Below are 26,063 nucleotides of genomic sequence, written 5' to 3'. Positions count from 1 at the left end.
AAAAGCGACTCCGGATCAAAATCCGGGGGCACCTGGTAGCGCTCTCCACGCCAGCAGAAACGCCCAACGACTTCTGAACGGAGGGAAACCCCCGGGCTTGGCCAGTCGACTAAGACGTCCGCGGTGCGGGTTTTGGGGGCCCCTCTGCCTCCGCGCACTGGGCGGCCCCGGGTCCGCTCGGCCCTTCCCGCCGCCTCCTGGGTCGAGGGATTCCAACGGGGCCGCGTGCCCGGGGCGGGGCCACGCGCGATTGGTCGCGCGGGATCGGGGGCGGGTCCGCGGCTGGCCGGCCGGGCGGGCGCCGACAATGAGCCTCCATAAAAGGGAGCGGCGGGGGGCAGGGGCCCCGGATTGAGCCCTCCCCGCCCGGGCTCCCGACGCGCCGAGGTCTCGGGGAGGCCCGGACGCGCCGGTTGCAGCGCCGGCCGGCGAGCGGCAGGCGGGCAGGTGGCGGGGAGGGGGCTGCGCGGAGCGGGCAGCGGGCCCGGCGTTGTTCCGGCCAGGAGGCGGGAGGCGGTTGCCGGCTGCGCGGCGAAGCCTGCGCGCCAGTTCTCCGGCCACCGCTATCGCTCACGGCCGCACCATGGCCCTAAAGGCCGAGGGCGCCGCACTCGACTGCTTCGAGGTGACGCTCAAATGCGAGGAAGGGGAGGACGAGGAGGAGGCCATGGTGGTGGCCGTAATTCCGCGGCCCGAGCCGATGCTCAGAGGTGAGGATGGAGGGGATCCCACTTCCGCGTCACGGTGCGGGGCCGGGGTCGTCCCTCCCCAGTCGGGTCCGCGACCCGGGCACCTTCTCATCCCCTTCATCCTGGGGCCCAGGCTTCCCTCTCGGATCTGGGTCCAGGACGCGCTCTTGCACCTCCCCCACCATGGTTTGGAAGCTCAGGCCTCCCCGATTTTCCCCTCCCTCCCCCTTTCCCCCGCCCAGGGTCTGGAGACTTCGATCCACGCCCCGCACGCTCCGGATCTTCCGGTGCCCAGGCGCCCCCTCTCCCGGGCCCAGCACCGGAGGCCGGATCCCCAGAGGCGCTGGGTGGTTGAGGCCGCCGTCTCACGCAAGCACAACGGCCGGGCTGTGTTCTAGGCCGAGGGGCGGCGAAGCCTATAGGCCCGAGGCTACAGGCGGGCGCCGCTGCCGACCTCCAGGAGAATTTTAAGGACTCCCCGAGCATGACTCTTTCCTGCACACCGCCCCGCTTCATCCCCATTCCCGGGCCTTCCACTTGCAGGAGCCACAGGTGTCAGGTTCTGGAGAGAAGGGATGAATGGGACTGCATACAACAGCTAGTTTGGAAAAGCAGTGCAGTGCTAGAATGAGATTAGCTTTGGGAGGGGATGGGAAGAACAGTCTGAGAACACTCGCTCTCCCCTCCCCCTTCGCCGATTTCTAGTCCTCAGGAACTTGCAAACCATAAGAAAACAAAGAGCCATCTTTGTGGGAGACTTAATATGCATGAAAATGCAAATATCTTTCCATTCTCCCACCCGCCTTTTCTTTGGGGGGACAGTACCCAGAAGAGGTTGAGAGCAGCAAGGCCATTCATTGAACCTCAGCCGAACAGAATGATGTCTGTCTGCACTGCCTCTCATCCTTTTTGGAACTGGAAGGGTTATAAAATTCATGAGGGAAATAAAGGTCACCTCCCTTCTCGGAGCATGTAGTCCAAAAGACAGGTTGTTTTCCTACTTCTGCTAATATTTGCTGAGTGTTCACTGGGCATTGTCAGAGGCTGTCTCAGTTAATCCTCTCAACCCTGCAAGGGTGGCCTTACCCCCACTGTTAGGGTGGGAATAGACAGGTGAATTCATTCAACCAATATTCACTGGACGTCTACTTTAGGCTGTTTAGGCTAGTGTTTTTAGGCTGGGAAGTAGTAGCAGTAAACAGAGCAGCTGAAACCTTACTCTTGAAGAACATATATATACCAATGGCTAAAGACAGAGAAATAGGTTCATGTATAGTATGTTGGGTGGCAATAAATGGTTCAGAGATCACTGAAGCAGGACAAGGAGAAAGGGGGAATGGGTGTTTAATTGGATATATCGAGTGGTTCAGAAAGTGTTCTCTAATAAGGTGAATTTTGAGCACAGACCCAAAGGAAGTGAGGATGCCAACCTTGCAGGTATCTGCAGGAAGAGCATTTCAGGCCGAATAGCAAGTGCAAAGGTCCGGCAGCACAAGCTGCTGGAAAGATTTCAGTGGAGAGTGGAAGAAAGATTGAATTCAAGGTTTTTGGCCTGAGCAACTGGAGGAACAGCCTTCCCATTTTCTGAGATGGGGAAGGCTGCGGTGCTCATGGGAAACTGGGAATGAAAGTTTGAATATAATTAAGTTTGAGATGCCTATTTATGACATATTCAAGTGGAGAGGTCAACTAAGCAGTCAGATACATGAGCCTAGATTTCCTGGGAGTATCTGGCTAGTGGCGTAAACGGAAATTGCCAGCAGGCAGACAGTGGGATGAGAGGGAAGTAGAGAAGTGTGTAAGAACTGAGTCCTGGGAAACTCCAGTGATGGCAGGTTGGAAACCGAGTCAGTCCCTCATCACACATTACTAAATGTCACTGCATGCCGGGAGATGCAGATACAGATGCCAGAGATATGGATGTAAAACATCAGAAATCTGTGTGGTCATGGATTCTTTTTTTTTTTTTTTTTTTTTTTTTTTTTTTTTGAGATGGAGTTTCTCTCTTTTTGCTCAAGCTGGAGTGCAATGGCACAATCTCGGCTCACCACAACCTCTACCTCCCCGGTTCAAGTGATTCTCCTGTGTCAGCCTCCCGAGTAACTGGGATTACAGTCATGCGCTACCACACCCAGCTAATTTTGTATTTTTAGTAGAGATGGGGTTTCTCCCTGTGGCTCAGGCTGGTCTCGAACTTGCAACCTCAGGTGATCCGCCTGCCTCGGCCTCCCAAAGTGCTGGGATTCAGGTGTGAGCCACCGCGCCTGGCCATGGTCATGGATTCTATGGTGTGGTGAGGAGACAAGCAGTGAACATCCCAAAAACAAGTATCAGGTGGTGATGTGTGCTGTGTTGGAGATGATCCATAAGGGGAATGGGGTGCTCTGGTGAGGGGAGATGGTTCTTCAGCAACAACCCAGAGGAAGAGAGGGAATATTGAGAAGAGATGAGGAAGAACCAGCACCCGTAACTGAGAAGGAGTGCCAGGGAAGCAAAAGAAGAACCAACAGAAGGTCATGCCCTAGACGCAAGTGATGAAAATCAAGATGGAAGAAGTGATGGGTAGAGGACGAAGTTGAGAAACTGAGCACAGAGTTTAGCGCTGCTGACTTGGGTGAGAGCTGTTTTGGAGGACTGGTAGGGAAGAAAGCCGATTGCACCTGAGAGGTCAGGTTTTCTGCCCATGGTCGCATGAGAGATAGGTAGAAGGCGTATCTCGTATCTCTTTCAGACACCACCTCTTGTATCCATGCAGGCCGAGGCTCCTATTTCTAATACCACCTCTTCCATGCAGCCCCCAGGTATTAGGGCCTCCTGTGTTTTAATTTTGTCCCATCCTCTCTGGAGGGTAGGAGAGAGATGCAGCCGTGAAGGATCATGGGCACTTCGTAAAAGCACTGAGCTTCCAGGCTGATGCAGGTCTAAGGCTGCCTTCCTTGCTGAACTGGAAAGGGCTGATGCTCTGTGAGAGCTTATGGTCTGTGTGCACAAAGAGCAGGTATCAGGCAGCAATTGGAGTGGAACCATGGCTGTAAGTGCTCTGTGAGCACTGAGAAGGGAGGCTAGTTCTGAGGGGACGGGGTGGCTTTTAGAACGGGCACGGTGGCTCATGCCTATAATCCCAGCACTTTGGGAGGTTGAAGCAGGAGGATTGCTTGAGCCCGGGAGTTCAAGACCAGCCTGGGCAACGGAGCAACACCCCATCTGTTAAACAAAATTTTTGTTGTTGTGAATTAGCTGGGTGTGATAGCATGCATCTGTCTGTAGCCCTAGCCAGTCAGGTGCCTAAGGCTGGAGGGTCCCTTGAGTCCAGGAGTTCAAGGCAGCAGTAAGCTATGATAACACCACTGTACTATACAACCTGGGTGACAAAATGAGTCCCCCATCTCTTTAAAAAAAAAAAATTATTAGCCAGGCATGGTGGCACTCACCTGTAGTCCCAGGTGCTTGGGGGACTGAGGCAGGAGGATCGCTTGAACCCAGGAGGTCAAGGCTGCAATGAGTTGAGATTGCACCATTGCACTCCAGCCTGGGTGACAAAGTGAGACTCTGTCTCAAAATAAATAACATTTAAAAATTAAAAGAATTTACCTTCCTCACCCTCAAGAAAGCGTAGAAGTCAGATGTGGATGAAATCTATTGTCAGGGATTGGGTTTCCAGAAAGCTTCGCAGGGACAACGTTGCCCAGCCAAATCGGTGGTCTGGACAGATGTGCAAAAGCTGGAGACCTGCAAGAACGCAGCCTGTTGGGAAAGTATGTGTAGTCCTAAGGTCCAAGACTAGATCCAGAGGAAGTATAGACACGAGGGTCGTGGGATCCCAGGCACATTGGCTGTGTTGAGTGTGGTGTGTGCCTCGTGGGCTCCAGGGGAAGGAAGAAGAACACTTTGGACAGAAATGCTCTCCTCCCCCATCCCACTCAAACCACCGAGTCTAGAGACGTGCTAAGTGCTGTTGGTTGTGGGCACCTTTCGTGATTACACCCTTCCCCTCTCCCCTCGCAGTGACCCAACAGGAGAAGACCCCACCACCTAGACCCAGCCCACTGGAGGCAGGCAGTGATGGCTGTGAGGAGCCCAAGCAGCAAGTGTCTTGGGAGCAGGAGTTCCTGGTGGGCAGCAGCCCAGGAGGCAGCGGGCGGGCGCTGTGCATGGTGTGTGGCGCTGAGATCCGGGCACCCTCGGCCGACACGGCTCGCACACACATCTTGGAGCAGCACCCTCACACCTTGGACCTGAGCCCTTCTGAGAAGAGCAACATCCTGGAGGCCTGGAGTGAAGGGGTAGCCCTCTTGCAAGACGTGAGAGCTGAGCAGCCGTCCCCACCCAACTCAGGTAGTTGGGCCTGGGGTGGGCCAAGGGAGAAGTCGGATTTGTTGGGGCACTGGAAGCTCATTGTGCTCTTGCTCCCTGCAGACTCAGGCCAGGATGCCCATCCAGACCCAGACTCCAACCCAGACCCTGCCAGAATGCCAGCCGAAATCGTCGTTCTCCTTGACTCTGAGGATAACCCATCCCTCCCTAAAAGGAGCCGGCCCAGGGGACTCCGTCCCCTCGAGCTTCCTGGTTAGTCAGCAGAAAAGCCAGTGAGCCCCGGTGGAGGTGGGGGTTTGGGGACAGGGTGAAATACAGGCCCTGTGTTCTGGGCAAGTATCTTCCCCTGGGGTGGCAGGGTTTGAGGATGGCCTCCTAGAAAGGGTATGAGGTCTTTTCTTTTTGCAGCTGTCCCTGCCACAGAGCCAGGAAATAAGAAGCCCCGTGGTCAGAGATGGAAGGAGCCCCTGGGGGAAGAGCCAGTCAGAAAGAAAAGAGGCAGACCTATGACCAAAAACCTGGACCCTGACCCAGGTGAAGGGGAGGCCCGGGGGAGGCATGGGCTCTGGCGGGTGCTCTGAGGAGATCCGCGTCAGTGAGGATGGAGCAGGGCTCGGGCACAGGGCGCCTGCAGCTCCTGAGGCCTTTTTCACTCACAGTTCCATCCTGTCCTCCCTTCCAGAGCCCCCATCACCAGACTCACCCACAGAGACTTTCGCAGCACCAGCCGAGGTCCGACACTTCACTGATGGCAGCTTCCCCGCCGGCTTCGTCCTGCAGCTCTTCTCCCACACCCAGCTCAGGGGCCCAGACAGCAAGGACTCACCCAAAGACAGGGAAGAGGCAGAAGGAGGCCTTCCCCAGGCAGAGAGCCCCTCTCCAGGTGAGCCCTCCTGAGAGGGAAGCACAGTGGAGGCCTCTCAGGCAGCGCTCCTGGGCCGGGCCTCCACGAGGCTGCTCTGTGGCAGAGCCCAGGGTAGGGGTGGGTGGTGCCCAGGTTTCCTGGGACATGGGGCCGGGACAGGGGGATCTGAATGATGAGGGAGGCTGGCCCGAAAGCTGAGCTTTTCTTTTTTTGTTTGTTTTTTGAGACGGAATCTTGCTCTGTTGCCCAGGCTGGCGTGTAGTGGTACAAGCCCAGCTCACTACAATCTCTGCCTCCCAGGTTCAAGCAATTCTCCTGCCTCACCCTCCCTTATAGCTGAGATTACAGGTGCGCGCCACCACGCCTGGCTAAATTTTGTATTTTTAGTAGAGACAGGGTTTTGCCATGTTGGCTAGGCTGGTCTCAAACTCCTGACCTCAGGTGATCCACCTGCCTCAGCCTCCCAAAGTGCTAGGATTACAGATGTGAGCCACCACACCTGGCCAGGTGGGCTTTTCTTAGTGTTTCCTTGTTTCCTGGAATTGGTCATTGGATTTCCAATGACCAAGGCCAGTGTTTCCCAGGAGACTGATACTGATTTCCATACAGGCAGTTTGTTCTAGCTAGAGCCTGAGGGGTGCCCACCTTACCTTGGTGGTGCTGAGGCCCAGATGGGGCCACTCAACAATTCAGTTAGATGTCCAGGGAATAGACGAGATGAGCAGTGGACAGACACCTCCAGGGGACACCAGCTCAGTAAATTGCCTCATAATAGCCGTAGGTGCTTGTGTTGTTTGGTGTCCTACTGAGTTTAAGAAGCTTACATACAAGGCCAGGCGCGGTGGCTCACGCCTGGAATCCCAGCACTTTGGGAGGCTGAGGTGGGCAGAGGTGGGCACATCACCAGGCATGGTGGCAGGCACCTCTAATCCCAGTTACTTGGAAGGCTGAGGCAGGAGAATCGTTTGAACCTGGGAGGTAGAAGTTGCAGTGAGATTGTGCCACTGCACTCAGCCTGGGCAACAGAGTGAAAGCCTGTCTCCAAAAAAAAAAAAAAAAAAAAAAAAGAAGAAGTTACATATAGTTTATTTGGCCCTTACAAAAATAGCTTGTAGAGAAAGGCAGATGTCCATTCCTTTTTCCAAAAGGGAAAACCACTTCTCAAAGAAATGGTTCCTTCTTCCCCATGGTCCTTATGTCAGTTTCCTATTTGCTGCTGTAACAAATCACACAAATGTAGTGGCTTGAAACAACACACATGGCTTGTGCCGGTAGTCCCAGCCACTTGGGAGGCTGAGACAGGAAGATTATTTCAGCCCAGGAGTTCAAGGCTGCAATGAGCTACAATCACACCACTGCACTCCAGCCTGGACGACAGAATGAGACCCTCCCTAAAATCAAAACAAAACACAAATTTATTTCACAATTCTGGAGGTCAGAGGTCCAAAATGGGTCTCACTGAGCTAAAATCGAAGGTGTTGGCAGGGCTATGTTCTTTCCTGGAAGCTCTAGGGGAAAATCTATTTTCTTGCCTTGCCCAGCTCCTAGAGGCTGCCTGCATTTCTTGGCTTGTGGCCTCCTTCCATCTTCAAAGCCAGCAGAGGCTAGTAGAGTCTTTCTCAGATACTGCCCTGGGTTCCGGCTTATCTGTGTCTTCCCCATTCAAGGACCCTCATGATTATATTGGGCTCACTCAGATAGTCCAGGATAATCTCTTTTTTAGTCCGCTGATGAGCAACCTTAATTTCATCTGTAGCCTTCATTCCCCTTTGCCATGTAACAAAACATTCACAGGTTCCAGGGATTAGAACATGAACATCTGGTGGGGGGTGAGGGGCATCGTTCTGCCAACCACACGTGACCCAGCAGACAGAATTAGGATGAGCCTGGAATGTAGTCCAGCAGGGCAGAGACCGAGCCTAGTCGTCTGTTCACCTCTCCATGCCAAGCATAGTTTATAGGCGGTCAGGAAATGCTTCTTGAAGAAGTGAGTGGGTCAGGGGTGCATGTCTCCTTGTACCAACTTGTCTGAAATGTGTGTTTGGAACTAGAGCCATAGATGATGGCCAACGAGGTGGCTGGAGGCTCTCCTGAGAATAGGGCTCTCGAAAAGCAGATGTGCTTTTGTTTTTGTTTTTGTTTTTGTTTTTTGAGATAGAGACCCTAAGGCCGGGCGCGGTGGCTCAAGCCTGTAATCCCAGCACTTTGGGAGGCCGAGACGGGCGGATCACGAGGTCAGGAGATCGAGACCATCCTGGCTAACACGGTGAAACCCCGTCTCTACTAAAAAATACAAAAAACTAGCCAGGCGCGGTGGCAGGCGCCTGTAGTCCCAACTACTCGGGAGGCTGAGGCAGGAGAATGGCGTGAACCCGGGAGGCGGAGCTTGCAGTGAGCTGAGATCCGGCCACTGCACTCCAGCCTGGGCGGTAGAGCGAGACTCCGTCTCAAAAAAAAAAAAAAAAAAAAGAGATAGAGACCCTGCCCAGGCTGGAGTACAGTGGCGCCATCATAGCTCACTGCAGCCTCAAACTCCCAGGCTCAAACAATCCTGCCAGAGCCTCCTGAGTAGCTGGGTCCACAGGCTTGCATCTCCACACCAGGCTAATTTTTAAATTTTTTGTAGAGACAGGTTTTCCCTGTGTTGCCCAAGCTGGTCTCCAACTCCTGGGCGCAAGCAATCCTCCAACCTCGGCCTCCCAAAGTTCTGGGATGACAGGTGTGCTTTTTTGCATAAAGAAAAAAGCCTTGGCTAGGCACAGTGGCTCACACCTGTCATTCCCAGCACTTTGGGATGATGCCAAAGTGGGAAGATTGCCTGAGGCTAGGCATCCGAGACCAACCTGAGCAACATAAGGAGACTCCATCTCTATAGAAAAATTTTAAAATTAACTGGACATGTTGGTGTGCACCTCTAGTCCCTACTAAGGCTAGAGCCTAAGGCAAGAGGATCACTTGAGCCCAGGAATTTGAGGCTGCAATAAATTCTGATTGTACTCCAGTCAGATTGTACCACTGTACTCCAGCCTGGGCAACAGAGCTAGACGGTCTCAAAAAACAAAACAACAACAACAAAAAAAACAAAAAAAAGTCAGCGTATTATACACTCCTTTAGTCACACTCCACTCACCCCTCACAAGGTTTTTCTTTGTGTTCACTGCTATAATACTCTTAATTTGGTTGGTATCCTTCAGAGAGAGCTCCCTGTGTGTTCGCATGTGTGCGTAGCTGCTTTTATTTATTTGCCTAAATTTGGGCCCCCCTTTTTCTGATCTCGAGGCAGGCCTCACCCCTTCACATAGATCACAGTTTTAACTGTCTCAAGTTTCAGCTTGAGTCACATTCCATTCCTGGCTCCCTGAGACCGTGTGTGCTGCTTGGACTTGAACGTGTCCCGAGTCTCCTGGTTCTCTCCGGTGGATCCCTGCTCTAAATGGCTGACCTCTTCCACTGTCTAATGGGTCTTCTGGTTTCATTCTCGAAAGGGAGCCTTCATTTCGAGTCCTGGGGTACCCTGTGCGCAAACTCCACCTATCTGGAGTGGTGAGTAGATGAGAAGAGAATCCCTGAGATTGTAGGTTTCTTTGGGGTGAGTGGGCAGAGTCTGAGAGGAAGGGGCTTCAGCAGGCTGCTTGAGTGATCTGAGAGGGGCAGAGGCGATTGTCGGGTGTTGTCAGCAGTGGCAGCCTTCATGGAGGCTGGAGATGCTTGGGAAACCACAGAAGAGACCTAAGTGATTCACAAGTGTTCCTGGAGGCTGTGCCCAAGGGAAGCACCCTGGGAGATGGCGAGAGTGAGACAGCCTTTGTCCTCCAAAACTCTGTGTCCAGGAGTTTAGGCTGGAGGCAGTAAATCTTTAAAAACCACGGCCCCTGTGGCGGTTTTTTGCAGAGCAGAGGCTCTGGACCTGTGGTTTCAGACGGTCTCACGAACCTAAAGCTTGGACAGATTTCTCAGAAACCTGTGAGGCTTCGACCAGAATGTCTCTACTTTATGTGTTGTTATGTACGTATTGAAGTTCTCTGAAGACTTTATTTAAATAAAGATCCTGACACTTTAAAAAACATTAGAGGTGTAAAAATCATGGATTTAACAGTTGGAAAAGGCCACCCATGGTCAGGTTAGCTGAGCTGATGAATGTGAATGTGAGGTGGTCCGGGAAGACTAGAACTTTCTAAGGACCTTGCCGGAGAAGGATGGGGACAGTATCCAGGCCAGGAGAGGAGGTGGGCCACAGTGACCCACTGACAAGTAATGGAAAGAGGAGCCTCTCTGTCTCGCTGGTGTTTTTCTTTTTCTTTCTTTTTTTTCTTTTTGAGACGGAGTCTCGCTCTGTCACCCAGGCTGGAGTGCAGTGGCACGATGTCGGCTCACTGCAAGCTCCACCTCCCGGGTTCACGCCATTCTCCTGCCTCAGCCTCCCAAGTAGCTGGGACTACAGGCGCCCACCACCACACCCGGCTAATTTTTTGTATTTTTAGTAGAGATGGGGTTTCACCGTGTTAGCCAGGATGGTCTCGATCTCCTGACCTCGTGATCCGCCCTCCTCGGCCTCCCAAAGTGCTGGGATTACAGGAATGAGCCACCACGCGTGGCCCTCACTGATGTTAGTTTGAGTAGAACCTAGGGATCTGGCTTAGGATACCTGGGCCAGATCCTATGTTGCAGGCTGGACCAGGGAGGTAGCGGAGTGAGAGAGCGAGCATGCGTGTACATAAGTGTGAGTGTGAGTTTCACAGGGGTGTTTGTTTGTTTGTTTCTTGAGACGGAGTCTCTGTCACCCAGGCTGGAGTGCAATGGTGCAATCTAGCCTCACTGCAACCTCCGCCTCCCAGGTTCAAGTGATTCTCCTGCCTTATAGGCGCCCGCCACCACACCCGGCTAATTTTTGTATTTTTAGTAGAGACGGGGTTTCACCATGATGGCCAGGCTGGTCTTGAACTCCTGACCTCAAATGATCTGCCCACCTCAGCCTCCCAAAGTGCTGGGATTACAGGCGTGAGCCATTACACCTGGCAGCCTGGTGTATTTCCACTCTGCCCACTCAGAACCTTGCCTTCGAGCAGTGTCCCCTGCCCCCAGCTCCCTTCCCTCCAGCACCCAGGCTGAATTCCATGCCTTCTCTCTAGCTCATGTAACTGAACTGCTCCTAGCAAAAGCTAGCCCCTGTCCTCGTCACTAAAGCTCATCCTACCTCCCCCTTGTCACACTGCCCCCTGGGTCTTCCCTATCAGCCTATACAAAGTTATTATTTCTTCCTTCTTAGCCCCTTGTCCCTGTAGCCACTGTCTCATTTGTCCCTGTACCTTTTCAGTAAAGCCGGACTGTGTTTTTTGTAGCAGCTGCCTCCCATCTCTCTGGAATTCATCCTCAGCAATCCACACGAAAATTGCTCCTTTGGCAAGGTCGCCGTTGACTTCCATAAAATTCAATAGTCTGTTCTTGGTCCTTCTCTTTCTTTTTTTTTTTCCCGAGACGGAGTCTAGCTCTGTTGCCCAGGCTGGAGTGCAGTGGCATGATCTCGGCTCACTGCAACCTCCACCTCCTAGTTCCACATGATTCTCCTGCCTCAGCCTCCCAAGTAGTTGGGATTACAGGCGCCTGCCACCACGCCCAGCTAATTTTTGTATTTTTAGTAGAGATGAGGTTTCACTGTGTTGGCCAGGCTGGTCTCAAACTCCTGACCTTGTGATCCACCTGCCTCGATCTCCCAAAGTGCTGGGATTACAGGCATGAGCCACCGTGCCTGGCAGTCCTTTTTTTTTTTTTTTTTTCTTTGAGATGGAGTTTCGTTCTTGTCGCCCAGGCCGAAGTGCAGTGGTGCGATCTCAGCTCACTGCAACCTCCACTTCCTGGGTTCAAGCGATTCTCCTGCCTCAGCCTCCCAAGTAGCTGGGATTACAGGCATGCGCCACCGCACCCAGCTAATTTTGTATTTTTAGTAGAGACAGGGTTTCATCATGTTGGTCAGGCTAGTCTCAAACTCCTGAATTCAGGTGATCCGCCCGCCTCGGCCTCCCAGAGTGCTGGGATTACAGGCGTGAGCCACCGCGCCTGGCCGGTCCTTCTCTTTCTGATCTGGCGGTTACAGTGGGCCGATCACTCCTTCCTGGAGACAGCTTTCTTCCCTTGGCTTTTCAGGCAGCTGTTCGCCTGGTGTTCTTCTTCCCTCACTAGCTGTTCCTTCTCAGTTTCTCTTGCCGCTCCTTCTCAGCTCCCAGAGTTGGAACATGTCATACCGTTGTCTGCCTTTCCCTTTCTAGAATGTAAGGGTCTGCAGGTTACGGTGTTTGCTTCCTGCACTGTGATATGCACAGTAGCCAGAACAGTGCCTGGCACAGCATAGGCCCAGCTTATGTGTTTGGTGAATGAGTAAGTGCTTAAGTATCCCCAGCCATAGGTCAGTGTCCGTACGCGCTCCCTGGGAGATCTCATCCAGGTTCACAGCTTTCGATGCCATGTGTGTGCTCATAATGCCCACCTTGGCTGCTCCTTCCTGGTTCCATCCTCTTTTCCAGTTGCCCAGGTGACGTCTCTACATGGTTGTCTAAAAGATCTCTAACATTGTGCCACTGCACTGCCGCCTGGCGACAGAGTGAGACTCTGCCTCAAAAAAAAAAAAAAAAATCTCGGCACATTGAAACAGAACCCCCAGTCTCCCCAATGCACCCCACCCACAGACTCCACAATCTTCCCTTTCCCAGTGAACAGGCAGCCCCAGGCTTCAGTTTGCTGTGGCCACACCTACACAGTCATCCTCTTCTTTCTCCAACCCAGCATCTGTCCAGCAGTCGATCCTCCAAAACAAGTTCAGAGCTCACACTGCTGTCACCACATCCACTGCCACTGCCCTAGTCGGGGCCTGCTCTCACCTGGTTCCTGTAACAAAGCTAAGCCAGGTCTCCTGGCTGCTGAGCTTTGCCCGCTATCCTCTGCTCTCCTGTAGCAGCCAGAGTGTCCCTACTGAGAACACAAGTCAGATCCAGTCACTCCTCTACTCCCGGCCTTCCTGTGCTGCTCCTGTTGCACTCCAGATAAAAGCCAGAGCCTTCATGGTGACCAGTGCGCTCCCCCCAGGCTCCTGACCTCTACCCCACACCCCACTCCCTGCACAGGCGCTGGCCTTGCTGTTCCTGGGGAAGCCAGCGTGCTCCACCAGGGGGTCCACATTTGCTCTTCCCTGTGCTCAAAATACTGTTTCTTCACCCGTCTGCCCAGCTGGCTCCTCACTCCCTCTGTGTCTCCAGTCCCCTGTCAGCTCTCTGCTATCCTATCTCCTTTCCCTGGTGTACTTTGCTACTTTGCGTCTGTCCATATATAACCTACTGCATTTTTTATTTGTTTATCCTGTTTATTGGCTCTGATAACTAGAATGTGAAGTCCCAGAAGGCCACTTAGGCAGCTCCATTCGCCGCTGTACCCCTGGCAATCCAAACAGCCTTGGGCAGATAGTGCTCAATGAATTATTGTCGAATTAATGAACAAATGGGATTCAGTGTTCCTTCAGGGAGCATATAGTTTATCGGGGAGACAAACCAGCTTCTGGGAACACAGAATAGAATTTGGTAGGTGTTAAAAGTTCCGTGGCAGCCACTAAGTCATTTTAAATTCCAGCACATTGCACAGCAAAACTGTACCTGTTTTCTCTGCCACATTGTAAATAATCGTGTCTCTAAAAACAGGGTAGAAAAGGAACACACACAAATGAATCCTTCCCAATATAGACAGTGCAGTAGTTGAAATCACCATTTTCTGTTTTTGCCTTTCAATGTAATGTAACTTTTTTTTTTTTTTTTTTTTTTTGAGACAGTCTTGCTCTGTCTTCCAGGCTGGAGTGCAGTGGTGTGATCTTGGCTCACTGCAACCTCTGCCTCCTGGGTTCACGCAATTCTCCCGCCTCAGCCTCCCGAGTAGCTGGGATTAGAGGGGTGCACCACTATGCCTGCCTGATTTCTTTGTATTTTAGTAGATAAAGGGTTTCTCTGTGTTGGCCAGACTGGTCTCAAACTCCTGACCTCAAGTGATCTGCTCACCTTCGCCTCCCAAAGTGCTGGGATTACAAGCAGGAGCCACCACGCCCAGCCCTATTGTAACGTAACTTTTGCACACATCCCTATTGCATGCTTGGTTTTTATGGCTGCGTGCAGCCACGGCAGTCCTCAGTCCTCTTTCGTCTGCCTCGAGGCCAGTGAGTGCCTTCTCCATACTGCTAAGGTGGACGCCTGATCTTGGTGATGTCGGTGTTGACACTCAGGAGATGAAGAGCCTGGTGGAAGTTCACCAGGGGTCTTTTCTCCACCCTGTGTAGTCCCTCATGAACTCCTTGGTGGGCACAGCTATGCCTCAGATTTGTTCTGGGTGTTCCCACCGCATCACCTCTGCCCCACTCAGGCAGAACGCGTTAGGCTAGGATGCCCAGTAAGTTTGAGATAAAATGGAGTTGGCTGCAGGTAGGAGTTACGGGGAGAGGCACGCAGCACCAGGCACCCTGTGCCGAAATACACGCAGGAGGAAGGCTGCCTGGCTTCATGTGGCTTATCCCTAGGGAGGCTGTGAGCCTCATTTTCTAGCCGGTGGCAGTCCTTGATCACCCAGGAGTGGAGCTTCCTGCCATCCTTGGACTTCCCCTCATGCCAGGCACTGGGCTGTGGACATAATGAAAGCCCTGGAAATGGGGGTACAGTTTGCAGAGCTTCCAGGGAGCATCCTCGTGGTGGGGTGTCTGGGAGGCTCTGACTGCTCTCTGCTCTCATCCCTGCCCAGCTCCCCCTCCGGGGCTCCGCGGGACACTGGATCTCCAGGTTATCCGCGTGCGGATGGAGGAGCCCCCAGCGGTCAGCCTCCTGCAAGACTGGTCCAGGCACCCCCAGGGCACCAAGCGTGTGGGAGCAGGTGACACCTCAGACTGGCCCACGGTTCTGTCAGAATCCAGCACCACTGTGGCGGGGAAGCCAGAGAAAGGGAATGGGGTGTAAATTCTTGCTTTCCTGGGGAGGGAGGGGGGGGGGAGGGAGGAGGCAGCGTCCCCCTGTGGCTTATAACTCAGAGCTGCCTGGCTCACCCATCTGGTGGAGAGAGTAGAAACAAGTGCCAGGGCAGGAGGGGGCTGGGGCAACATCCACTGTTATTTCGGGGCACTGAAAAGTGTCTGTTCCTGGCCAGGCCTGAGGTCGGCAAGGGTGGTTGAGGCTGTTGTGCAGTAGGGCACTGGGCCTGTGGAGAACACCTACCCCAGTCCTTCGCTGACCCCCACCTCTCTGTCCCCCGTGACCTCCTCCCACCCTCCCCCCGCTCCCCACCATTCTCCCTTGGCACAGTGCCTTACACAAGAGTGGTCATAAGGGGGTTTGAACTGAGTCCCACTACCTCGGGGGACACCTCCCCTCCCCACTTGTTCAGGCTCCTAAACCAGGAGGCCTCCATTACCTCTTCCTGTCCCACCCCTGCAGAGGCCTGAAGCTGGGCCTGGGCACCCCATTCACTCCTGTTCTCATTTACATCTGTTTTCCTGTTGTATATATCACCTTTGTTGACAATAAATTATTTTTTTTTATTAAGAGTTCCGTCTGGGCCATCATTGGGGAAAGGGGTTTGCTAGCAGGATACCTGGCTGCCTAGAGCAACCTTGAGGGGCAGGAGGGTTGGAAGATGGTCTTAGGGGGAGCCGGGGAGCCACCTCTCCCGAAGGTGGGACAGCACCAGGGCAGGCCTCTGTGGAGCCCAGGGACGAAGGCTGACTTGTGCTGTCAGTCACCTGTGGGCATCTCACCCCCTCGCCTCCTCTGTGCTCTGGAAATGGGATCAGAAACTATTTTCTTCAACATTGTACCTTCTGGCTCACCTGGTAGGCCTCTGCCCAGAAGAGGTCACTGTAGAAGCCCAGGGGTGCTCACAACCAGGGAGATGGGAATTAGCCTGAGCTTGCTTGCTTGCTTTTTCTTTTCTTCTTCTTTTTTTTTTTTTTTTTTGAGACAATTTCATTCTTGTTGCCCAGGCTGGAGTGCAGTGGCATGATCTCAGCTCACTGCAACCTCCGCCTCCTAGGTTCCAAGTAATTCTCCTGCCTCAGCCTCCCTACTCCCTAGTAGCTGGGATTACAGGCACCCACCACCATGCCCAGCTAATTTTTTTGTATTTTTAGTAGAGATAGAGTTTCACTATGTTGGCCAGGCTGGCCTCAAACTCCTGACCTCAGGCGATCCACCCGCCTCAGCCTCCCAAAGTGCTGGGATTACAGGCGTGAGCCACCGCGCCCCGCTTATCCTGAGCTTTCTAAAGTGAAATGGCAGAGCCAGCTTACAAGTGGCAAGATGCCTCTCCTCCCTTTCCCTGTGATGGTGAGGTGGGCACAGGGGTCCTCAACTCAGCCCCGCCTTCTCCAGCCCTGCAGGCCTGCACCCTCAGCTTCCACCTTCATCCCAGCCAACCCTTGGCCTAACTAAACCCAAACGCTTGCTGGTTTCCCCTATTCCCTGGACCACGAGGAGGCCACTTTGGGTCTCTTCACCGGATTCCTTACCTTCATAAACTAAACCAACAGGTGCCAGATCTGTGTGCGGTTTTCCCTTTGGCGCGATGGAGCACACAGGCAGCCCCCTCTCAAACCCCAGCTGCACTGTCCTGTTTAGAGCAGTTGTGATAAGCGGGACTGTACACCTCTGCACCTGCTGACAAATGTGCACACAGGAGAAGTGGGGGCACAGGTGAGACTTGGAGGGTACCTATTCCTGTAGGACACTGAAACTGCCACTTTTGTGTGTGTGTGTGTGTGATGGAGTCTTGCTCTGTCGCCAGGCTGGAGTGCAGTGGCGCAATCTCAGCTCACTGCAACCTCCGCCTGTCAGGTTCAAGCAATTCTCCTGCCTCAGCCTCCCAAGTAGCTGGGATTACAGGCGTGCGCCACCACGCCTGGCTAATTTTTGTATTTTTTGGTAGAGACAGGGTTTCGCCATGTTGGCCAGGCTGGTCTCGAACTCCTGACCTCAAGTGATCCACCCACCTTGGCCTCCCAAAGTGCTGGGATTACAGGTATGAGCCACCCACCGTGCCCGGCCAATGCTGCCAGATTTTGAGACTAACCAGGAAGTTCATCTCAGGCAGGCAGGATCTGGGCCTGGGTAGCGTGTGCTGCATGCTCGCCTGATGGGGTGTCACCATGAGCCAAGCCAGATATGAGGGATCTCACGGCTTGGTGGGCTCCTGAGACATGGTCCCTTCTCCCCATCTGACAAGCTCAGGAGGAGCCTAAAAATGTACAGGGTCTTTGTCTAGGGGACATTAAAAGACAGTGAGGTGTGGTGGACAGAAGGCAGTGGCCAAGGCTTCAGGATGCCTTGTATCTAGGGTGGCTCCCCCACTGCATGACGGCAGGCAGGCCACGGAACTCCCGTGTCTCAAACACCATGATCCGCAGATTGGCAAAACTTGGATCCTACCTGATAGGAAAGAATAAATAATGCTAAAAATCTGGTTCTGCAATCTCAAATACTGCAAATGGTTTTCTCCCATCCTTTCAATCCTGTGACTTGTGTTTACATTTCTGCCAATGTGCTTTTAAAACAACATGACTGTGTTGCTGGGTGTTTACACTTGAGAAAACGTATGTAAACGTTTGTTGTAAAATTGTGAAGCTAAATGCACCTTTGCTGTTCTGTGATTAATGGCTTAGCCCTCTAGACTGTGAGCTCCTCGGCAGAGACCAGGTTGTATTGACTTGGTTTTCCAAGTGTCCTGCCTGGGGCCTGGCACATAGTAGGTGCTCAATAAATGTTTCTCGAGTGCCCTCTGGGTGTGTATTCCTGTGTGACATTTTTCTAGTGCGTGCTAGTCCCTGGAGTGTGGTTCTCAGCACAGGGTGGTTGCTACAGTGACTGTGGGTGGGAGCTTCATCCCCACATTGTGGCCTATAGGGGTCTCCCCAGCCTCAGCCAGGACCCTGGGGACTATGTGAGTGTGTGTGGCCAGCAACTGCGTGTGGCACCTCTGGGCTTCCAAGAAAGAGTTGGAGAAAGTGGGGCTGAGGATGTGACTCCAGCCCAGGCTGGAAGGACCTTACTGACGGATTGCCCAGGGCTTTCCTACTCCACACTGGCTTGGAGTCCCTGACCCCGGTCCTGCATCCTGGTGCAACACTGGGGAAGCTCTGCACAAATGTCGGTGACTCTCAGGGCTGGTGGTGGCACCTTCATCCATGTGGTGCTGAAGCCCAACCATGCGTTTAGTTGAAGAGGTTGGGGAAAAAGCCCCTGACTGCTGAGCCACACACCCATTCCCTGACTTCCCAGTCCTCCTTGGCTCTCTGAAGCCAGCCACCTCCTGCTGCCTTCCTTGGGATCCAGGTGTGGAAGATCTTTTGGGATACCTAACAAGGAAAAACTTTCTACATTCCCAGTACTTTTGACACCAATGTTAGTGGGGAGGGGGGCGCCCACACCAATTCTCCACCTCTCCAGACACCAGCCGGCTGTCCTAAAACTCAGTTCTGACACTCACTACCCAGAGTTAGCCCGGACCCCACAGGTCTTCGAAGGGCTCAGTCCCAGCAGACTGCCCCTGCTTTAGATACCAGTTCTAGGTCCCAGCTTGTCACCTGCACTTCTGACCAGCCCAAATTTGGAAGTTCCCACAAACCCCTCCTTAGGTTTGATAATTTGCTGTAATGGCTCACAAAAATCAGGGAAACAGGCCGGGCGTGGTGACTCAGGCCTGTAATCCCAGCACTGTGGGAGGCCGAGGTGGGTGGATCGCTTGAGATCGGGAGTTGGAGACCAGCCTGGCCAACATGGCAAAACCCCATCTCTACTGAAAATACAACAATTAGCTGGGCGTGGTTGCGGGTGCCTGTAATCCCAGCTACTCGGGAAGCTGAGGCACGAGAATCACTCGAACTCAGGAGGTGGAAGTTGCAGTGAGCAGAGATCACTCCACTGCCCTCCAGCCTGGGTGACAGAATGAGACCTTGTCTCAAAAAAAAAAAAAAAAAAAAAAAAAAAAAATTAGGGAAACATTTACTTAGGTTTACTTACATTTACTTACGTTCCCTGATTTTTGTGAGCCATTACAGCAAATTATCAAACCTAAGGAGGGGGTTGTGGGAACTTCAAAATGGTTTATAAAGGATGTCACACAGGATATAGACAAACAGGTGATGAGCTACTGAGGGTGATGTTCAGAACCGTTCCAAGCACAGGAGCTTCTGTCCTAGTGGAGTTGGATTGAGCCACCCGCTCCTGGCATGTGGGTGCTGTCACTGACCTGGAACCTCCCAAACCCCATTAGTTAGGGTTTTGATGGAGGCTTCATTAGGCACGATTGATTAAATCATTGGCCACTGGTTCAATCTGCAGCCCCTCTTCCCTCCCCGAGGTCTGGGGTAGGGATGAAAGTTGCAATCCCCTAATCACGTGGTTGGTTTCTCTGGCCACCAGCCCCATCCTCCAAAAGTCATCTCATTAGTGTGAACTCAGGTGTGGTGAAAAGAGATTCATTATGAATAACAAAAGATGCTCCTCTCTCCCCATCACTCAGGAAATTCCAGGAGTTTTAGTTCTGGGCCAGAAACCCCGAATGAAGACCAGATATATATGCCTTTTTTTTTTTTTCTTTTGAGTTGGAATCTTGCTCTGTCGCCCACGCTGGAGTGCAATGGCATGATCTTTGGCTCACTGCAACCTCCACCTCCCAGCTTCCAATGATTCTCCTGTTTCAACCTCCTGAGTAGCTGGGATTACAGGCGCCCACCACCATGCCCGGCTAAGTTTTGTATTTTTAGTAGAGACGAGGTTTCATCATATTGGCCAGGCTGTTCTCTTGGCCAGACTGGTCTCGAACTCCTGAGCTCGTGATAACTCCTGCCTCGGCCTCCCATAGTTATGGGATTACAGGTGTGAGCCACCCACGCCCGGCGGTTTTTTTTTTTTTTTTTTTTTTTTTTTGAGACAAGGTCTCGCTCTTGAGGCCCAGGCTGGAGTGCAACGGCATGATCTCGGCACACTGCAACCTCTGCCTCCAGGGTTCAAGCAATTCTCCGGCCTCAGCCTCCCGAGTAGCTGGGATTACAGGTGCTTGCCACCACCATGCCCAGTTAATTTTTTGTATTTTTAGTAGAGATGGGGTTTCACCATGTTGGCCAGGCTGGTCTTGAATTCCTGACCTCAGGTGATCCACTTGCCTTGGCCTCCCAAAGTGCTGGGATTACAAGTGTGAGCCACCGCACCTGGCTGATATCTGTCTTTTTATATCACAATGCTGGTAATCCTCTCTTTCTTGTGGACAAAGCTTGTGGACAAAGCTAGTCTGAGACAAGGGAACAGTTGCCCCTGCCCTCCTTGAAGAGAAACTGGAGCATGTGGGAGTGTGAATGGGAACGGGGGACACTGGCTGGGCCCCTGCCGCACCCCAGTGGTGGAACTGGTCTGGTCCAGGCCCTGAGGCTTTCCAACAGATGCTCCTGCAATCTGAGCTTCCTGTTTCTCTGCAGAAAATGTGGTAGTCACCCCCACCTCCACCCCACACACAGCTGAGCTGCTGTGTGGCTCAAATGAGACTCTGCATTTGGGGGCCTTTGTAAACTGTAAAATCCTGCACACCCCTAAGGTGTGGTAGAAGGTGGGGGCTGGGATGGGAGAGGGTCTCTAATGGGCTTGCAGACCCTCTCTGCCACCGGAGTCTCTTGGGAGGGGGGCACCCTACTGAGGCTGCTTGCAGGTGCAGCGACAGGGAAGGGGCTGCAACACCTCCTGGGGTGTCTGCCTTCCTACCTCCCTGAAACCAGGTGCCTCAGCCCAGAGCCATCATGCCACCAAATCTGCTCAGTCCTTTTCTCCCCTAGAGAGAACACCCTCATTCTCAGGACAAATGTAGTTCTAGGATGGAAAGTCTGTCACCCCGAAGGGCCTGCTGAATGCCAACACCTCCCGGCAGTTGTACTCTGTGTGTGTGTTTTCAGCTGTTCAGGTGGGAAAGCCTACAATCATCTTTTTTTTTTTTTTTTTTTTTTTTGAGACGGAGTCTCGCTTTGTCGCCCAGGCTGGAGTGCAGTGGCCGGATCTCAGCTCACTGCAAGCTCCGCCTCCCGGGTTCACGCCGTTCTCCTGCCTCAGCCTCCCGAGTAGCTGGGACTACAGGCGCCCACCACCTCGCCCGGCTAGTTTTTTGTAGTTTTAGTAGAGACGGGGTTTCACCATATTAGCCAGGATGGTCTCGATCTCCTGACCTCGTGATCCGCCCGTCTCGGCCTCCCAAAGTGCTGGGATTACAGGCTTGAGCCACCGCGCCCGGCCAATCATCTTTAACCCCTCTCTCTCATAACCCCAACCCATCCGAAAGCCTGTTGGCTGCACCTTTCAAATACGTCCCAAATCTGATCAATTCTCACTACTTCCACTGCTGCTGCCTGGCCCCAAGCCACTGGCATCTCTCCCTTGAATTGTCGTAAAAGCCTCCTTGCTAGTCCCCCGGGTCTGCTTCTGTCATGCCCTTTCACTCAGTTCCCAACCCAGCAGCCAGTGAGATCATGTCACTCCGGCGGCAACTCATCCCACTCCCAGGGAAAACCACGACGGTAGCCCACCAGGCCTGGTTCCCATCGCCACACACCTCCTCACTCACTCTGCTCCAGGATCATTGGCCCCTTGATCTTCAAACAGGACAGGTACGCTCCTCTGCCTGGGTTGCTCTTCCCCTAGATGTCTGCAGAGCTCATGCCTTCACCTCCTTCACGTCTTTTTTTTTTTTTTTCTTAGCCTCCCAAAGTGCTGCGATTACAGGTGTGAGTCACCACACCCGGTCTCCTTCAAGTTTTTACTCAAGTGTCACGTTCTCAGTGAGGGTTTCATGAACCCCCTCAGTACTGCAGTTTGTCTTCCACCCTCTCACCCCTGTACTCCTGACCCCCCCCCTTAGCTGGCTCTGTTTTTTTCTGATGTCACTTAATACTGACTCTTTTGTTTGTTGTGTGTCTTCCTCAAAATGAAAAGTAAGCTCCCAGAGGGCAGAGTTTTTTTGCTGTGATCTCGGTTCACTGCAACTGCTGCCTCCCGGTTTCAAGCGATTCTCCTGCCTCAACCTCCCAAGTAGCTGGGATTACAGGCGCCCGCCACCATGCCTGGCTAATTTTTTGTATTTTTTTTTTTTTTTTTTAGTAGAGATGGGGTTTCACCATGTTGGCCAGGCTGGTCTCGAACTCCTGACCTCACATGATCCACCCACCTCGGCCTCCTACAAAGTGCTGGGATTACAGGCGTGAGCCACCACACCTGGCAGGCAGAGATCTTTATTTTGTTCACTGATCTACCTAAAAGCCTAAAACAATGCCTTGCACATAGTAGGTGCTCAATAGGGATTTACTGAATGAATGAATGAATTTGCAGATTTAGAGAGGGGGTAAATGTGTGGCAGTAATTCATCTTTGAGGAGAACTGGGAGGGCTCATGGATTTGAGTAGGTGAAATTTGAACTGGATCTTGAAGCGGTTCTGGAAGCTGAGGTGGGTGACGGGCAATCATCTATCAGCTTGAACAAAGGCATGGAAGGAAGAGAGATTGGCAGCAGGGTGGGAGTTAGGGAGAAGTGTGATCAGTGATAGTTAGAGAGGTTATTGCAAGGTAATGTGAGGCCAGATTGAGCAAAGTTTTGAAAGCAGGTTAAAGGCTTTTCCTACAGCCAGGACCAGCTACATAATTTGTGGGGCACAGTGCAAAATGGAAATGCATGGCCCTTTTGGTCAAAAATTTCAAGATGGTGGGCCGGGCGTGGTGGCTCATGCCTGTAATCCCAGCAGTTTGGGAGGCCGAGGCAGGTGGATCACTTGAGGTTGGGAGTTCGAGACCAGCCTGGCCAACATAGTAAAACCCTGTTTTTACTAAAAACATAAAAAATTAGCCAGGCATGGTGGTGGTCACCTATAATCCCAGCTATTCAGGAGGCTGAAGCATGAAAATCACTTGAACCTGGGAGGTGGAGGTTGCAGTGAGCTGAGATCGCACCACTACACTCCAGCCTGGGCTACAGAGCGAGATCCAGTCTTTAAAAAAAAAAAAAAAAAAAAATCAAGATGGTGACAGCAGAACATTAATCCAAGCTCAGGGCCCTCCTAAGCACAGGGCTCTGTGTGACTGCATGGGTCATGGGTCAATGAAGCCAGCCCTGCCTATAACCTGTGAGGGAGCTGGTGATAGCTTTCTAACAGAGCAGAGATGTTATTGGAGCTGGACTTTGGGAAGATTATTCTGACATGTCTGGTGCAGTAGGTTGGAGGGAGTCTAGGCAGGGAGACAAGCTCAGCGGCCTTGTGCAAAGCTAGCGAGGAAGAGAAAAGGATAGTTAGGGTAGGGGTCGGGGCTGAAGATCAAAGGGCAAGGGTGAGGCAGGGGTTAGAGCTAGAGTGAGAAGCTTGGAGAAGATGGAGTCTATTTAGACGAGAGCGTGGACCAGGGAGAGACTGCTGGAACACCGACCACCAACTGCTTCCTCTCTCTTTTCCCTGCTTTCCAGACCCTGGCATTAGAGGTGATACCAGGCACAGGAATCAGCAGTGTGTCTCCCTTTGGCCACCAGAGGGCAGATGATTCTCAAGGATTGAATTTGGGTCGGGGGAGTGAAATATTCTCTGTCCTCTTCTGTCTTGCCCTCACCTTCATGGGTGTGCCTTCACCACCTTCTTCCTCAACGGTTGGGTGCCTGAATAGAGCTGGCATGGGGCATGGGGAGCAGTGCCGGAGTTCCAGGGATTTACTAAGAGTGTAGTGATACCTGTTGCCTTAGGAAGTACTTTCATACCCTGGTAATTACATCTGCTCAGATGCCTATTTCTCTGATTGGTGGGATGAAGGCTGGCTCAAGATGCTGTAGCTGGGAGTTGGAGGTCAAATAGCAGGGGTCCAATCAGCAGTTTTCCCAATAACTCTTGGGGCCTCTCTGCTCCTGTACCTTTGGGAACCTGTTGCCTGAGCCTGGTTTCTGACTTCTGTGGGGCCTCTGCCTCCTGCCCACCTTAAGCCACTGACGGGAGGGTGTGGTTCCAACATGTTCCAGGTACTATGGGTGAGGACAGCTTGGCGCTGGGGAAATCAGCCCAGGATACTGCCTGTCCTTGGTAACACAGTGTAAGGGGAAGTGAGGAGTGGACTGCAGTTGCCATACAGACTTCCTGTTAGTCAAGGGCTCTTCAAAGCTGAGAAGGACCTCCGAGTTCATGAATCCAATGGCTTCACTTTACTGATGGGGAAAATGAGGCCCAGAGGAGGAAAGAAAATAAACTTTAAATGTCTTATCTTGCAGATGCATTTTAAAAGGTAATTGGAATTTAGAAATGTCATTTCGAATGTCAACGCAGGAACAAAGCCATAGGAAAGAGGAGCCTAAACTCAGTGATGTTATGTGATTTTTCTAAGATCACGCAGCATTTGCGCTTGGCAGAGCTGGGGCTGAAATGCAGGGCCCTGGACGCTCCCGCATCCGGTGCAGAGGACGCTGCCCTGGGCCTTCCTGGGGCTTTGCCGAGCCCTGCAGACTAGATGCAGGAATGCACGGATGGATCCAAAGAAGCCAAGATAGACGGTGGCAGACAGGCAATAGACTGATGCTGCGTTTGACAGGTATGTTGATAGGCTAGATGATAAAAAGAAGATGGATTTTATGAGCTGACCGACAGATGGACAGAAATGCAGACAGGAAGCTGCTATAGAACCAGAGGATGCCAATCGCAGGGCCGGCTAACAATCTTGTTTTGTATTTAGTCAAATCACAAGCACGAACAGGTGACCCATGCTTCCTGTTCAAGGTTTGAAAATACCCGAAAACTGACGGAAAGACACGAAGCGAATCAGATTCCGAGAGTCACCCGGGGAAACGACCGGGTGCTCGGAGGGCCTCGGGTGTTGCCGGAAATGGCCGACGACCGCCCTAGGCAGGGCGGTGGGAGGGGGCGTGGCCGGCTCAGCACGCGGAGCAGCTTCGGGTATTTCCGGAAACTGCCGAAAGCCCTCTTGAAGTGGGCGGGGAAAGGCCGGTGGGCGTGGCTGGATGTCTGTGGACGGGGGCTGAGGGGGTAGGTAATCGGGGTCGTTTCGTGGATTTCCGTAAACAGAGCCGAAGCTTCGTCTTCTTACGAGGAGGTGCGCGCGTCCCCGGGGGTTACCTTCTTCGGCTGTTTCCGGAATTCACCCGTAGTCTGTGGCCGGGAGGAGAAGGCGCGCCCCACCTCCCGTTTCTAGCCGCTTCGGATGTTTCCGGCTGCTGCCGGCGGAAAGAGCCGAGGGCCGGCGGTGGTGGCGGCCATGTTGGGAGCAGCAGGTCCGGCGGCGGCTGCCTGTGTGCCGGGCGCGGAGCAGTGCCGCTGAGGGCAGGGGAGGAGCGAGGCAGGCGGCCGGCTGCGGCGGCAGAGAGTAGGCGGAGCGGCGCGGCCCGGCCGAAAGGCGGCACAGCCCAGCCGGGGGTCGGGGGGGTGCGGTCCGGAGCCGCTCGGAGCCGGCGCGGCCTAGCCCGAGCGGCGCATCCCCGGGCTGGCGTGAGCGGCTGCCCGGCCTCCCCGCACCCCCGGCCGGGGCCCATGCGGCGGGTGCTCCTGCTGTGAGAAGCCCCGCCCGGCCGGGCTCCGCGCCTTCCCTTCCCTCCCTTCCTCCAAGCTTCTCGGTTCCCTCCCCCGAGATACCGGCGCCATGTCCAGCGCTCGGACCCCCCTACCCACGCTGAACGAGAGGGACACGGAGCAGGTAAGGAGCCCCGAGGGCTCCCCGAATTCTCTGGCTGGGCCCCTTGCACCTTGCGGAGCCTACTCCCTCTTCTGCTCTCCTCGTGCCCCTGCTGCCATCCTGCAAGCCTCGGCTGCCCTGTCATCCGGCTCCCGGCTCCAGCTCCGCACATCCCGCTTCCGAGTCCTGACCTGGGACCCACCTCGTCCTGACTCCAAGCTGCACACTTGTCTTTCTGCCAACCCCCTCTCCCCTCACCGCCCTCCTGCGCTCTTCCGTGTCACCTCCCCAGCTTCCCTTTCTCTTCCCTTTTTCTCTCAGGGGCCTTTCTGGTCTTCCTCCACCCACGCTTAAAGCAGCCACCCTCCCGCTCCTCGAATAGCAGCACCCCGCGATTTGCCACAGATCGTTGTCCACCTCTCCCTTCTTCTCTCCTGCCTCGCTTCCCCTCCGCCCGCACCGGTTCTGCCAGTCTCTGGTTATCACCCTCAGGGTCCTTGCCCT

The 26,063-nt window shown here is 53.4% G+C and overlaps 2 protein-coding genes across 21 annotated transcripts in view; both read left to right on the top strand.

Annotated features, from left to right (window-relative positions):
* Window positions 1-348: 348 nt before the first annotated feature.
* On the top strand, window positions 349-15,425 carry SPINDOC (spindlin interactor and repressor of chromatin binding). Of its 5 annotated transcripts, none has more exons than XR_012423131.1 (7): window positions 349-710; window positions 4,695-5,024; window positions 5,106-5,255; window positions 5,412-5,537; window positions 5,686-5,886; window positions 9,194-9,411; window positions 14,632-15,425. XR_012423131.1 is itself a non-coding variant. In XM_015434573.3 (7 exons), the coding sequence occupies exons 1-7, from the start codon at window positions 584-586 to the stop codon at window positions 14,762-14,764; spliced, it is 1,125 nt and encodes a 374-aa protein (XP_015290059.2). In that variant the 5' UTR covers window positions 349-583; the 3' UTR covers window positions 14,765-15,425. The 5 variants fall into 5 exon arrangements, 4 of the variants coding, with proteins under 4 accessions (XP_015290059.2, XP_045227959.1, XP_005577560.1 ...); XM_015434573.3 differs by having other exon boundaries at window positions 9,354-9,411; XM_045372024.2 differs by lacking the exon at window positions 14,632-15,425 and adding an exon at window positions 9,760-9,934 and having other exon boundaries at window positions 9,354-9,411.
* A 9,704-nt stretch (window positions 15,426-25,129) lies between these two features.
* Window positions 25,130-26,063, top strand: part of MARK2 (microtubule affinity regulating kinase 2) — a 75,781-nt gene continuing 74,847 nt past the window's right edge. For all 16 annotated transcript variants that reach the window (XM_005577502.4, XM_005577500.4, XM_074013389.1 and 13 more), the window contains exon 1: window positions 25,130-25,580. In XM_005577502.4, coding sequence (XP_005577559.1) covers window positions 25,527-25,580 — 54 coding nt within the window. In that variant the 5' untranslated portion in view covers window positions 25,130-25,526. The remainder of the gene's footprint in view (window positions 25,581-26,063) is intronic.

The sequence above is a fragment of the Macaca fascicularis genome, chromosome 14 (assembly GCF_037993035.2).
Source record: "Macaca fascicularis isolate 582-1 chromosome 14, T2T-MFA8v1.1".
Classification (NCBI taxonomy): Eukaryota; Metazoa; Chordata; class Mammalia; order Primates; family Cercopithecidae; genus Macaca; species Macaca fascicularis.
This window is presented reverse-complemented; position numbering and strand designations above follow the sequence as displayed.